The 14,218-nt window shown below is 33.9% G+C and overlaps 3 protein-coding genes across 3 annotated transcripts; 2 read left to right on the forward strand and 1 right to left on the reverse strand.

Moving 5' to 3' along the window:
- On the forward strand, positions 1,613–2,704 carry LOC109714832. Its single transcript, XM_020239541.1, has 3 exons — positions 1,613–1,935; positions 2,082–2,132; positions 2,564–2,704. The coding sequence occupies exons 1-3, from the start codon at positions 1,639–1,641 to the stop codon at positions 2,702–2,704; spliced, it is 489 nt and encodes a 162-aa protein (XP_020095130.1). The 5' UTR covers positions 1,613–1,638.
- On the forward strand, positions 4,079–12,280 carry LOC109715642 (protein disulfide isomerase-like 5-4). The gene is made up of 15 exons (XM_020240754.1): positions 4,079–4,302; positions 5,316–5,406; positions 6,096–6,190; positions 6,624–6,681; positions 6,985–7,169; positions 8,212–8,269; positions 8,456–8,496; positions 8,594–8,668; positions 9,500–9,556; positions 10,039–10,105; positions 10,228–10,374; positions 10,526–10,750; positions 11,348–11,509; positions 11,801–11,878; positions 11,967–12,280. Exons 1-15 carry the CDS (start codon positions 4,262–4,264, stop codon positions 12,042–12,044), a joined length of 1,458 nt encoding a protein of 485 aa, XP_020096343.1. The 5' UTR covers positions 4,079–4,261; the 3' UTR covers positions 12,045–12,280.
- LOC109715760 lies at positions 13,062–14,090 on the reverse strand. Its single transcript, XM_020240907.1, has one exon. The coding sequence runs from the start codon at positions 13,714–13,716 to the stop codon at positions 13,144–13,146; it is 573 nt and encodes a 190-aa protein (XP_020096496.1). The 5' UTR covers positions 13,717–14,090; the 3' UTR covers positions 13,062–13,143.

Genomic DNA, 14,218 nt, shown 5'->3' on the forward strand with positions numbered 1-14,218 from the left:
TAAATAAATATATTTTGTTGATTGCTACAAGTTATCTAAAGACTAATATGTTAAATTAGCTAGGAGTTTAAATAATTAATTAACACTCATCTTAATTATGTTCAAATTAATTAATTATTAATATACTTATCGAAAGTTTGTCTTATTTATAAGAGAATCTAGCTACTTTCTTTCATGAAGCACTTAAATCTATCTATATTATTCATATTAATTATAACAACAATCAAACAGTAATTAATATGTTGCTAGTTGTTTCTATGATTTGGTTTTAATAAATTGACAATATTACTCATTTTGAAACATTTTGGTTCATTAACAAAACATAGGTTGATATATAATACCAAGAACATTAATGTACAATAGCAAAAATTCTATAAACTAATGCAGCACAAACTCATTTCTTAAAACACAATATTATAACATCGTTTTCATTGAAATTGTATGTCAAATTTTAAATTTAAAAATAGAGACTAAAATTCTTAAGTGAGCACGTTAATTTTGTATATATATAAATATTATTTCTAGAGTGCCGACCAAGTTTTGTGATTGGTACACATGTTTAGTTTGTATCTACAAGTCAAATTAAAATAATATATAAGCACTAATAAAATTCAAAAAATAATTTTAAATTTTGAAAAGAGATTCCGAGTAGGATATATAATGTAATTATTTTTTTGAGAGAATATATAATGTAATTATTAGTGGAATCGTGGAGGCAACAACATGTATTTTGTACAACGGTATTAACGGCCCAAACAACGGTCACTAGAACAAACCAAGGTCATTTAATTTACGGTAGCATTAGAAGTTAATTATTAATTATTAAGATATGGTATAAAATCATGTGCATTTTATCGGACTTGTGAAACACTTTCTCTGCTCCGAGAATAACATTTAAACAAAATTTAGAGCTAATTAATATAGGCCTTAAAAGTGCACAAAAAATTAGTTCACGAGTACTTTTCTTAACGGTTCTATAATCAACACTTTTGTAAAAATTTCTGTTTGGCTAAACATATATGTGTGAAGCGATGAATACTAATGCTCGTGTATCAATATTAACCAAAGTATATATATATATATATATGATTAGGGATCTTTAATTATTTTGTTTTTCTAGAGCATGATAAATCACCTCTTAAATATAATGTTTTATAATATTTTGTATTGAAACATAAACAAAATCATGGAGATTCCTAGTGGTAAAAGGTACTATGGGGAGGAAAAGGATATATAAGATCTTGAATTTTAATTACAAGAATAGTGGAACTTAAGTTCGAACATGAAAAACCAAGCTCCTAACTCTATATTGAAAAGAAAGTATTAAAGTAATTAAATTTAAGTCGGCAGTAACTAAATATCAATTTTTTCAGTTGCGCCAACAAAAGAATGCACTTTCGCAAGTGATTAATTGGTATCTAAAATCTTAAATTCAAAATTTAGTTGTTTTATATTTTTAGCTAAGAAAAAAAATGCACATTGTGGGTCAACTCTGATGTCAGATACTGTTTCCTTTCTTTGTACATAAACCTTTTTAAATTTATTCTTTGTATGTATAAATACATCCTCTCTCATTAAGAGACCCTCTAACATAGATGTGGAACCTCACCTCATCTCTTCTCCACTCCAATCTAAGCAATGGAGGAATCAATAATCAACTCTTCTACAAGCAATAGCTCTCACCACAACTACAATGAATTGAGCCAAAGTTTTTCTGAGGAGAGTAGCTGGACCATGTACATTGAAGAGTTCATAATGGCTTCAGAAATGGAAATTAGCTCCTCCATTGATGGAGCTCTGGAGAGCTCTTCCATAATCTCTGATGCTTCATGCAACAAAATAAAGTTGATGCTTAAGAAAAGAAAGATGTGGGGGAAATTAGAAGATGATGACCCTTTAGAAGACACTGCTAGTTCTCCTGTAAATAGTCCCAAGGTGAGAATAAAAAAAAATAAAAATGAACCCATTTTTTATTAATTTTCTCTTAGCTTTATGTTTTTTTTTTTTTCTTTTTTGGTTTGATTTTTTTCTCTTTTCTACACTTGATTTAGTAGTACTTATTTCTGATTCATTTGTTGTAGGTTTGTGATGTGAACAAGATAAAGAAAGATGATAGGAGAATGATGTTTCAGGTGATTAATCTTTTGGGTGCAAATATATATGAATAGAAGTTGGTTTATCATTAATTCCCCATTTTTTTTGCTTTGTTTTTTGTTATACTAAATATGTCTCGAATTTTAGGATTATAAGGTTTAATAATCATATTTTGTTTTAAGCGCTTACTTTTCTCCCAATATGATTTTCAATCAGAGCCTTCTATTATTTGAAACGCTTAAACAGCTCATCTTTATCCTTCAACATAAACACCCAAATTTTTCTCTTTTTTTTTTAATAAACTGGTATCGGAGCAAATCTGGTATTAGTATAAATCGAGGATTTCTAACAAACCGGTATCAAAAAAAAAAAATGGTATCAATATAAGTGGCGAATTTCTAACATATTGTAATTTAAGATCAGGATACTGAATTTTTTTTTTTTTAATATCTTTTTGTGGATTTTGCAGGAAGAAGAAGAAGTTGGTTGTGGGAAAGATATGGTAGATGAATTGGGTATAGTTGGTAGCACGACAAATGAATGTACAGAACTGAAGAAAATGGGACTTTGTGTGGTTCCTTTGTCACTATTTCTTGATCATGTTGAATAAATTTTAATTTCCAATCAAACATATGGTTTCTGTGCATGTGTGGTTTGGATAGTTCTCTCACATTTTTTTTCCTTTTTTTTTCTTCTTTTTTTTTGTTTTCTTTTAAGAAGGCTTAGCGTTTATATCATTTAATTGGAGTCAAATAATTAATGATTAACCCATTTTATGATCAATTGTCTAGGTTTACACTAACACACTAGAGAAATATATAGTGCCTAAACTTCTATACTATCCAAAAAAGTTAGAGGCTTGAGCCCTATCATGAAATGTACAAAGAGGTATCAAACTTCTAATCTCATTGATTGGCAACATAAGTAACAATTATTATGCAAAGTATATTGTAATATAATAATTATAGGAAGGCCTATATGGATTAAAGTAGTTAAGTAAACAACATTTTTTTCTACAATGGTTCATAGAGAGTATCAATTTGCTGTTCTATTTAATGGTGAATCGATCCGTACAGTGAAATACAAGTAAAACTGTAGAATAGTTAATTACAACTTTTTAAACCATAGATTAACAAAGTAAAAATACACTAAACTATAAGGGATAAATTGAAGCTTACAAAAGAAATGGAGTTGTTCTCCCAATGCTTATACAGTGATTATGATTTATGAATTCGGTAGCCAATATAGTTCGAAGGCTCGATGCTTCATGTGAGATTAAATCGAGGACTAAAGCGCATGTCTCTAAGTTTAACAGAGCAAATGATGTTCGAGATAAGGAGCTTTGTGCGAGATTAGGAGGTCGACAAAAGATTTTTTTTAATTAATTTTTCAAGATCCAGCTGCCTCGTTTTTGTAACTTAACTCATTTTTTTTTGGAAAAACTTCAAAAACCCCCCCTGTGGTTTCATGCATTCTCACTTTATTACCCTGTGGTTTAAAACGTATCAATTTGCCCCCCTGTGGTTTCATTTTTATCTTTTCGGAAGCTTTTTCGTTAACATTTCGTTAAATTATATACAAAAAACTTCAGATAACCATCTATATTTATCGAATATTCACTTTAGTATCCTTTAATTTTAACTTTGTCACTGATTTAAGAAAAAAATAATAATAAAATTGATAACAAAAAGAGAAAAACGAAACCACAGGGGGGCAAATTGATACGTTTTAAACCACAGGGTAATAAAGTGAGAATGCATGAAACCACAGGGGGGGTTTTTGAAGTTTTTCCAAAAAAAAATGAGTTAAGTTACAAAAACGAGGCAGCTGGATCTTGAAAAATTAATTAAAAANAAAAAGAAAAAGGTAAAAAGTTAGTGGGCCGAATTTGGATTGGCCCAAATATAGTGGCCTTTTATGATTAGAACTGTACAATTAATAATTTACTTAAATAAATAAATAAAATAAAAATAAAACTCACCTCAGTACGTATGCACAATCGTGCGTGCCCGCGAAGAGTAACGGAGACAGAGGGAGAACTCCGGAGATCTCCTCCTCCTCTCTCTCTCTCTCTCCTTCTCCCTCTCCCTCCTCTCGTCGATCTCCAATCGCCGAAGAAACTCTCCGTAGATTCGAATTCGAGCTCGAGGAATCGGTATCCGCAGCCATGATCACGGCGAACAAGCTCAAATCTGTCGATTTCTACAGGTTAGATCCCCGATCTCCCGCTTTGAATCGTTCTTATGGCAAAAATGGTGTACGAAATGTGGTTTTGGGCTTTGATTTGTTTTGATCTGGTAAATTCCTTTGATTTCTCTTTTGTTTGTGTCAAAATGGTTCGGCATTTGGTGTAAATTTGTCATTTTGATCGCATAGTGTTGTAGAGAACAGCAAGGAGCGGTTTTGATGCGAGAATTGAAGGGTTTCATGTTGTATTGTTGATTTGCGCGTGAAAGCTCCTGATTTGAGAGCGTGTACTGTGGGCAAACGTATCCAATTAGCCTTTGATGTAGGTTTAATGCAATGGTGCGAGAAGGAAGTGTTAGTTCTAGGTTCTGTATCACTGGGATTTTGGTTAAATATGTGTGGTGGAGATCAGTTTGCTTTCGCAACCAAATGAATTTTTTATGCTTGGGGTTGTTCCAAGTTTGTATTTTTTCGCAAGGGTTTAGTGTAGGAGTGTTAAATAGGCTTAATGGGTTGGCTCGTAAGCAGCTTGAACTTAACTTGATTTCATCTTGGGTAGAGCTTGTTCTTATAATAAATAAGACTACTTGTGCGAGAATTCTGAGGTTAATTGCCTGGGTAGTTTTTGGTTGAACAATTGCTATTCTAGGGATCTTTTGCAAAAAAAGAAATTCCTATTCTAGCGATCGTGCAAAATATACCTAACTGGCATAGTAGTTTTGCGCACTATCCCATTTCTGGTGGTGCGCTGGAATTTATTTTGGTAATCATTACTACAATAAATCAAGGATGCTAGCAGTTCCATGGGTACCCCTGGAATAGTAGTTTTGGAACAATCTCGTGCTTTCGATTTTGTTGATGGTTAATTTTGAATTTTATCCTTATGTATTTGTTCACTGGAGATGTTAACTTGTCCTCTATAGCAATCAAATTTTGCAGGATTACATCCTCTTAAGAGTTACTTTTTCTCAGAAAATATTTTCCTCAGTTTTTGTCAGATGCACAGCTACTTAAAATGTATCTCTTGGGTGCAGGAAAATACCCAGAGATTTGACGGAGGCATCGATTTCCGGTGCAGGTTTATCTATTGTAGCAGCACTGTCCATGATGTTTTTATTTGGAATGGTTGGTCTTTGCTTCCACATTCTGAAGTTCGAGTGACGTTATGGTGACATTAAAACTGTACTGTTACCTGTCATTATGGAACTCATGACTAAAGTAGTAGTTCATTAAGGGACCTTTTCCTAGATTCTTGACATGTTATGTTTCTGCGCAATAAGAAGTTGAATGGTGTAGTAATAACATGAAATAATTGAGTTTAGTAGAGCATTTTATATTCAAAGGATGGTTTTATGTTTGTGAGAAGGCCAGAAGATGAATGATGAATGAACTAAAAATTGATGTATGTACTTATTGTATTTTTCCATTACTACAAGAAGGCGCCGCCTTTCGTTCTCTTTTAGATCCTACTCATTTTTGTTCGCAATTAATGGTTATCATCTTTATTTATTGTTCTTTTTTATTCTTTTTCTTTTTCTCCTTTTCTTCGCATGTAAATTATATGACAAAATATGACCCACCCGCTTGCTTTTCTTTGTTCGAGCCCTCTGACTGAGTGTTGTAGTTGCACGTTTTACTATTTTTAGTGATTTGGGTTAAATGATTTGTTATTATTTTTCACCTGGCGCTTTAAAAGATTTTTCTTGATTATTCTGTGGATAACTGTCTGACTCATTAGGAAATTAAACAATACTACAATGCTACTTTGTGATAAATACGATTTAGCTCATTTTGGTTGATGACTTGTTTTGCAGGAGCTGAATAATTATTTGACAGTGAGTACGTTCACTTCTGTAGTTGTTGATAAGAGTTCAGATGGGGAATTCTTACGGATAGATTTTAATATCAGGTATAGTCATTAGCAATTTTCAACGTCCCTCCTATTTTCTTTGGTAATGTTGATTGTGTTCTTAAAGTTGTGTTCTTCCCATGCATATTGTAACTTTGAGTCTCCAAAGCAATTGGCTACACCTCCATACCCATGTTGTGCCATATGTCTCCTTTCACACAAACATTTAGAAATGTAGTGGCAAATCAGAGAGGATTAGGAAATAAAGAATGGTTTCCATTATGTTGGTTTTTTTCCTGTTGGATAACAAAAATAAGCATATTAATCTTGCATAAGATTTTCTTAATTTTGCTGCATGTTTAATGATTTATGTAATTGTGCATGTTCGCTTTATGGTGAATGTGATTAAAGTACCTGGAGGGAAGTTAACCATTTTCTCCTTAATACTTTTATTTAGTTTGTCCTTTTCTAAAATATTCTTCTTTCTATGTAGCTTTCCTGCTCTCTCATGCGAATTCGCATCTGTCGATGTGAGTGATATATTGGGAACTGTAAGTTTCAACTCTTATCCTATAGCTGCCTTCTGGGTGATTTTTTCTTGTTGACACTATTGGCAATCATGCAGAACTTTCCCTTTATATAGTTGTGCTTTAACAAGTGATAGATGTCATTCTAGCTATGTCATAAGTGTGGTCTCTCTCTCTCTCTCTCTCTCTCTCTCTCTCTCTCTCTCTCTCCATGAACTCAACTGCCTAGATGCAAGCAATTCTATTATTACCCGGTTTTTTCTTCTTTCCTTTGCAGTGAACTTTTTTTTTATAATTTGTCTTTGATCCACTTTTCAAAATATGCAGAACAGGTTGAATATTACAAAGACAGTTCGCAAGTTTTCAATAGATCGAAATTTAGTGTCAACTGGATCAGAATTCCACTCTGGTCCTATCCCAAAAGTCAATAGGCATGGAGACGAGAATGATGAAGAATATAGTGATGGTTCAGTTTCGTTGAATGCTAACAGTTTTGATAGCCACTCACATCAGTAAGCAAGCAACCCACTATTTACCTTTTGTTCAGTAGTTTCTGACTGACCTTATTATACTTGCCTCTGTCTGAAATGCTATTCTTTTAGTTCATTAATTTTTAATTTATAAATTAGTGAATTTCTTCTTCTATGAAATTGTAAATTCTAATTTTAGGGCAAAAGTCTTTCTCTTTATTATTTCTCTATTTTATTAAGCATGCATTTGTATTACCATTAGCAGTTCAGCCCCTATATTGTTGTTAAGATGTCTCTGGATGTAATTTCAGAATCTTATATGGTAGTTTTTGGAGTAGAAAAAGTTTTATAATTGTACACCATAGTTTTTGGAGTAGACGGACTTAACCCAGCCTTAATCCCAAATAAAGTGATTAACTAACCCTATCATATGAGTAATCTTTTGCCAGTTAAATTCACACCTAATAATCTTTCTCCTAAATATTTAGTGTCTAGTTCTTTTCTCATAATATTTAGCCTTGTTCTTTTTTGACAATTCTCCACTTATTTTAAGATCTTTTCGTTGCAACCTTTAATTTCCCTGTCTTATACATTTGAATGGCAATATCTTTTTCAAAACAGAAAAGTTAGAAACCATATTACAAGCTCCACTCATAAGTGTTCAAAATAGAAATTCCAAGAACTGATGTGGTTCCTGTTCATTTATTTTATCTACTTGTTGAACAAGAGAGGTTGAAGTTGAGAAACCTTCTTCAATGGAATGCTTTCGCATGTATTGGCCAACCTTATGTGGTGCATTTAAAATTCATAGACTACATTATTTATAGTAAGAACACTATTCATTGACTCACTTGATATGGTAGTAGCCTCGCTGCTTAGTATGTCTGTGCATCTTATGTTCTTTTGATTCTTTTCGAGTCAAAGAATATCCAATTTCTTATAGTCATTTCAGTTTCAATTTCGATAGCTTATGTTAGTTTATTAAGTGATCAATTCTGTCATACGTGTTGATTAATAAATCTTTTACCAAGGAGAATCTACATTTATCATCACTTTCATTTTCACAAACCTCTCCCTCTTGCAGGTATTCTATTTTAGTCGTCAACTTTTATGCTCCTTGGTGTTATTGGAGCAATCGCCTGGTAATATTCATTCTCAATCTCTCATACAGCCTAAGTACATGTTTATGTTTCATTTATTAGTTGTTTTCTTGATTCTACCATAAATTTTTAATAATTTTATTTATCAATATTTTGTCTATAATGAACTCTTTGTTCGTTCCTCCTTCTAGCCTTCTAAGTTTTTGACTCTTAAGATTGTCTTTTCAGAAACCATCATGGGAAAGGGCTGCTAAAATAATTAAAGAGAGGTACCATTTCATTTCTTGTTCTTTGTTCCTTGGCATATCCTTGATTATTTCTAAGCTGATAGGACCTCTTTTTTTGGCGTTTTATTAACATTTCCAGATATGATCCGGATATGGACGGCCGTATTCTGTTGGGAAAGGTTGATTGTACTGAAGAAGGTGAACTGTGCAGGAGGTACTCTTGATGTTAGTTAATACTTTGATTTAGTGCTCTGTGAATCCAATACATTGCAAATTGGATGCAAAGTTAAAGTCCTTACATTCTGTTGTCTCAGTATGTGATTAAATACCCTGCATAATTATGCCTCAATGCATGTTTGTCGTGTATGTATATTTCAATATAGGTATCTTGTGTATATACGTATAATATGTTTTTTTCGTAATGTTTTACTTTGGTGTCTTAAATCTACAGGTGTGCTCACTTTTCATAGTTGAATGCATTCTAAATCTAACTTTCATTCGTAACATGTTATGTTGGTTTCTCTGCATCCTTCACTTTCTAAAGAATTTACAAGGATCTTATGTTGTGAAATTGAGCAAAGCAAATTACCTTCAGTTTAATCTTCATGGCTAAGTTTGTATCGGCTTGATGAGGTCGGTTTGAATTATTGAACTGAAGTAGGCACATCATAAAGGAACCATATGTACAGCAAAATGGAATAAAAGGTGGGAGTGAGATAGCTGAGAAGAAAAGATTATATCAAAAGAATAGGATGGATTATGGAGGAAAATTGAACAGAAAATGAAAGATTACAGATGTGAATGTTGAATCTATTGTAATTCTTTACTATATGATAACCAGTTATCCTTTAAAGAAAATCACAGGCATCACCTTTTGAGCGAAATCTCTTGTTCGTCATGATAAGGTTATAGTGATTAGCGGCAGAAAAGCTTTAAAAAAGGCAGTACAATTTGTCCATTTGTAATTTTAGAATGAATTTTATTTTGAATGTATTTTATTCTTGCTTTGTGTAAATTGAAGTAACTTGGTATACAAAAATTTCAGGCATCACATCCAGGGATACCCTTCTATTCGCATTTTCCGCAAAGGAACTGACATAAAGTAAGTGCGACTAACCTTGTAGTTTCATTTAATGAATCTTCAACGTGAGTACTCCATGAGTTGGGTATAATAATGGTTCATCAGCTTTATTTAAAAGCTTTATAGTTGTTGCTTAAATTAGTTTCGTGCCAAAACAATGTGAGGTATTATTCTTAATTCTATTAGCTGCATCATCACACCCGCCATTTGATCACGATAAAGTTAATTTCCTGCTATACGTTTAATGTCTGTCTTACTATTTGAGGGACAAGACAATTTATATTTCATTTTTCATTATTGAAAATTTATTTTGACTTTTTTAATAGTCATAGTCATAGGGTCTATTTGATGTCTTTCATGCTATGTTTTCCTTGATTTTTTTTTTTTTTGGGCAATGATTTTTCCCATTTCTGCTGCTTTTCAATTTCAGTATCCTAAGAAGCAGATGTTTTGTAATACTACTTTTTGGATCTGTAATTTCTATCTTAATACCATCTACTCAGGGAAAATCATGGACACCATGATCACGAATCTTACTATGGTGAGCGTGACACAGAAAGTCTAGTTGCGGTATGGTTATTACGATAAAATGTTTTCTGTTATTATTTTTCCATGTATCATAGTCTCGAAAGATCCACTAAACATATAGGTATTCGCATTTTCATCTGATCCTTTTATTTTATCTGCTATAGGCAATGGAAGCTCTGGTTGCGCCAGTCCCGAAAGAGTCTCACAAACTGGCTTTGGAGGATCAATCCAATAAGACCGTTGATTCAGCAAAACGCCCTGCACCATTGACGAGTGGTTGCAGGATAGAAGGCTTTGTACGTGTCAAGAAGGTAAATTCTATTCGGTTCCATTGTTTAGTTTAAACTAACTAGTCGCCTATAGGGTGCTAAATGAAATTTTTTATCTTCCAGATTCCTATTTTATATCATTCCTTTTTTTGCTGTTGACCTAATTTTTGTTTTACCCATCCTACTCGTGCAGGTTCCAGGAAACCTTGTGATCTCAGCTCGCTCAGGCGCACACTCGTTTGATCCATCTCAGATAAACGTTTCTCATTTCGTCTCACAGTTTTCATTTGGTAAAAAGTTGTCTCCACGAATGCTGAGTGAAGTGAAGAGATTGACACCTTATCTTGGTAGCAGCCATGATAGGCTAGCCGGTCAATCATACATCACTCACCATGCCGATGCTAACGCTAATGTCACAGTAAGTCCCTGCATTTTCATCTTCTCTACCATAAGTAATAATCATGTTTTCTCCATAAAATGGCCAGAGATAATATAACAGCAGAAATATGGGGCTTGAATCTTTATGGGTGTAGCCCTGCAAATTTTTTTTTTTTTTTTTTTTTTTTGGATATAGGTAGCACGTTATCCGCTTCGTTTATTTCATTTAGAAATAAACTTAGCTGAAAATGTGAATAAACTAGGATTCGAACTTGGAACCTCGGGTATCAACCATCAAATCCTTTGCCACTTGCTCTAGGGACAGTCGGTCCTGCAAAACTATTTGTTTGCATTATATCCTGCAAAACCTGAATTTTCATATATGCCCTTGGAAATCTTAATTTTTCAATAGTATACCCTTAAACTTCCCCCCTTTAAAATATTTGTCCAATGCAAAACTAAAATTCCCGTATTGTTGTATAATATTAACTTTAGAGGGCTAAATATGAAATTCACATTTTACGGGGATGAATATATGTAAAGCCCGTAATTGTCTACAATGGCTGATAGTTCTCATGTGAAATGGGAAAAATATATTAGTTACTTACCTTCTATTACACTTCCTTCAAATTTGCAGATCGAGCACTACCTGCAAATAGTAAAGACTGAAATAGTGTCGAGAAGGTCCTCTAAGGAATATAAATTGCTAGAGGAATATGAATACACCGCCCACAGCAGTTTGGTGCACAGTCTCTCTGTTCCAGTTGCCAAATTCCATTTTGAGCCCTCGCCTATGCAGGTTGGTATCACTTTGCGCCGCCTTGAACGAATTTAAAGTACGCCTTCCCTTCAGCTTCTGGAGAAATACTACTTGAGTAGAGCTATTTGAAGAGGCGGTCATTATTTTTGTATTGAAATTTCGTCAGTAAATTCTCAATTGTATCCAGAGCTAAAGCTTTTAACTTTTCAATGCAGCAAACGATCCAGCTAGTTTGTTTGCCAAATGTGTGATTTCTACTAGATTCTGAAGCAGAGATGTTATTCCAAAAGCAGGTCGCAAAGGCACCCTAACTTCATTTTCCTTTTTCAGGTCTTGGTGACTGAAGTTCCAAAATCCTTCTCGCATTTTATTACGAATGTCTGTGCTATAATTGGAGGCATTTTCACGGTTTGTTGCCGATCCCTTTATACACGGTCTCTTCAAATGTTTCTTTTTGTGTTCTAGTCTCATCGAAATCAGTTGAATTAAATTCTAGGTGGCGGGAATAGTGGATTCCATCTTGCACAACACTCTGCGGCTTATGAAGAAGGTTGAGCTAGGCAAGAATCTTTAGGTCAGGAAGTGAGATTTTCATTAAGGTCCTCTTTTAACTTTTTCTTCTAAAAATTGTAGGCATTATATTTTTTTTCTTCTTGTGCTACTACAATGAGTATTACTAATAGACCATATGAAGCATTGGTTTTTGTAATCTTAGGCCCTTAAAACTTCCTAATATAAATGCCATCTCGGGATACTTTTTTGAGCATTTGCTACACTTAATGGAAGGAAATTGATATTGCCAAAATGAAATTTGATATTTGTTTTAGGGTGTTGGTCTTTTTGTGTTGTTCTTTTTTTAAATGACACTTTCGAGGAAGAAGCTCCTGCAAGGCCAAACAGGCTCTACATCTATAATAATTTAATGCAATACGCGAACTATCTCTACAATATTGAAACATATTTGGTGATCATAAAAATCCAAGAGATCATATTTCTCTAATAAAAAAAATTCAAGAGATCATGAAACTGAGTTTCGAGAAAATGGAAAAGATAGTTTACTGCAGAGACATATAAATGTAGAGTGTTTGTGATGTATGATTATGAAAGATTCATATGTGCAGGATCTGGAGCAAAAGTAAGATGCTCTTTGAGATTGAAACTTTTGTTTTCTACAAAAATCTCATGCTGTATCACACAGCATTATTTGTTGATATCTCAGTTCTGGTACCTGAAGAAATTTAAGAACCAGATCCTAAATTAAATTGCTCAGAATATGAAATTCAACTCAAATCTGAAGAGAGCTTTTGATTTAGTTTTCCACCATTTTTTTATTTTTTTTTCCCCTGATCTAAGGTACCAAAATTTTAACAGAAGTTGCTAAAAACTCGCAGAGCAAATTAATCTAAAACTGATAAAAAAAAAAAAAAACTGGAACACAGATTATTTACAATTTTTCCATAAGCATGCATGTTTCAAAACTTAAACTTCAAATCTTAAAAGCTTCTTAAGTTACCAAATACAAAATGCTGCAGAGTGCAACTATATATAAACCAGGTGCATGTATCAGTAAATTATCAAAAAAAAAGAAGTGCATCAATAATCCTTCAAACCCTAAAAATAACTTTCAATACAAATCAACTGATAAATTCCTTCGAAATTCAACGAAATGGCATTTATAATTTTGTTTTGGATTTGCAACTACAACTACTAGAGTTTGTAAACACAAAGATACTAATATCGCACGTAACCAAACTCGAAGCATGCAACTTGAAGATCTTCAGAAAAACCACCTTCCCTTCGATCGCCGACGACGACGTAAAATTCAACGACCCCGTCAGAATGTCGAAAAGAAAGTTTCCGTTCTCGACCACCTTCACGACGTCGACGTCCACCGAACTGCGGATCTTCTCCGTCGCCCGCGCGCCGATCGTACCGGCGGCCACGGGCGCGACGCCGACCGACACGCCGTGGTAGAATATCAACGTCGTCGTGTCGTCGTAGCTGAATCCTGCGTAGTTCCGGTTGTTTACGACGATATCCGCACCGAGGGTCAAGTTCAGCACGATGGCGGGGCTGGTTCTGAGCTGGACGTTCGTGACGTCGACGGCGGTGGCGACGATGCGCGGCTGCTTCGGCTTGAGAAGCGTGAAGTAGAGGATTATGGCCGTGAGGATGAGGAGGAAGAGGAGGAGGGTTGTGGCAACGCAACACGTTTTGAGGGCTCTCTTATTAGCCATTTTGATCATATATATATATCACATGCAAAATATATGTATATATGTTCTCTAGGTTATCTAAAATAGAATAGGATGATGATATATAGATAATATATTAAGGATTTGTAGATGAGGAGGAAGGTTCTATATATTCATGGAAGTTTTTCTCTTTTTCTCTTTTGTGGGGAGGTTAAATAATGAAGGGGAGAAAAAAAAAAAGGTACAGGAGAAAGAGAGAGAGAGGGGAGGGGGTCCGGTGGAGTTTCATTGTTGGGTTGCATTGAAAATTCCGTGAGTTTCGTGCTCCGATTTTTGCTCTTTGCGTAATTTGATGTTGATGTGGAGAGACGGAGAGAGAGAGAGAGAGAGAGAGAGAGAGAGAGAGAGAGAAAATATTTAAAGATTTGGAGATTTGGAGATTTGCATTTGTTGATATCTCATGACCTTTTTTTTTTTCGGGTTTTTGTTTATTTTTTTGGTTGCGAATGGATTTTGCAGTTTAAAAAAAAAAATGCTTCCATATATATATATA

This window comes from Ananas comosus, linkage group 9, assembly GCF_001540865.1.
Source record: "Ananas comosus cultivar F153 linkage group 9, ASM154086v1, whole genome shotgun sequence".
NCBI classification, from domain to species: domain Eukaryota; kingdom Viridiplantae; phylum Streptophyta; class Magnoliopsida; order Poales; family Bromeliaceae; genus Ananas; species Ananas comosus.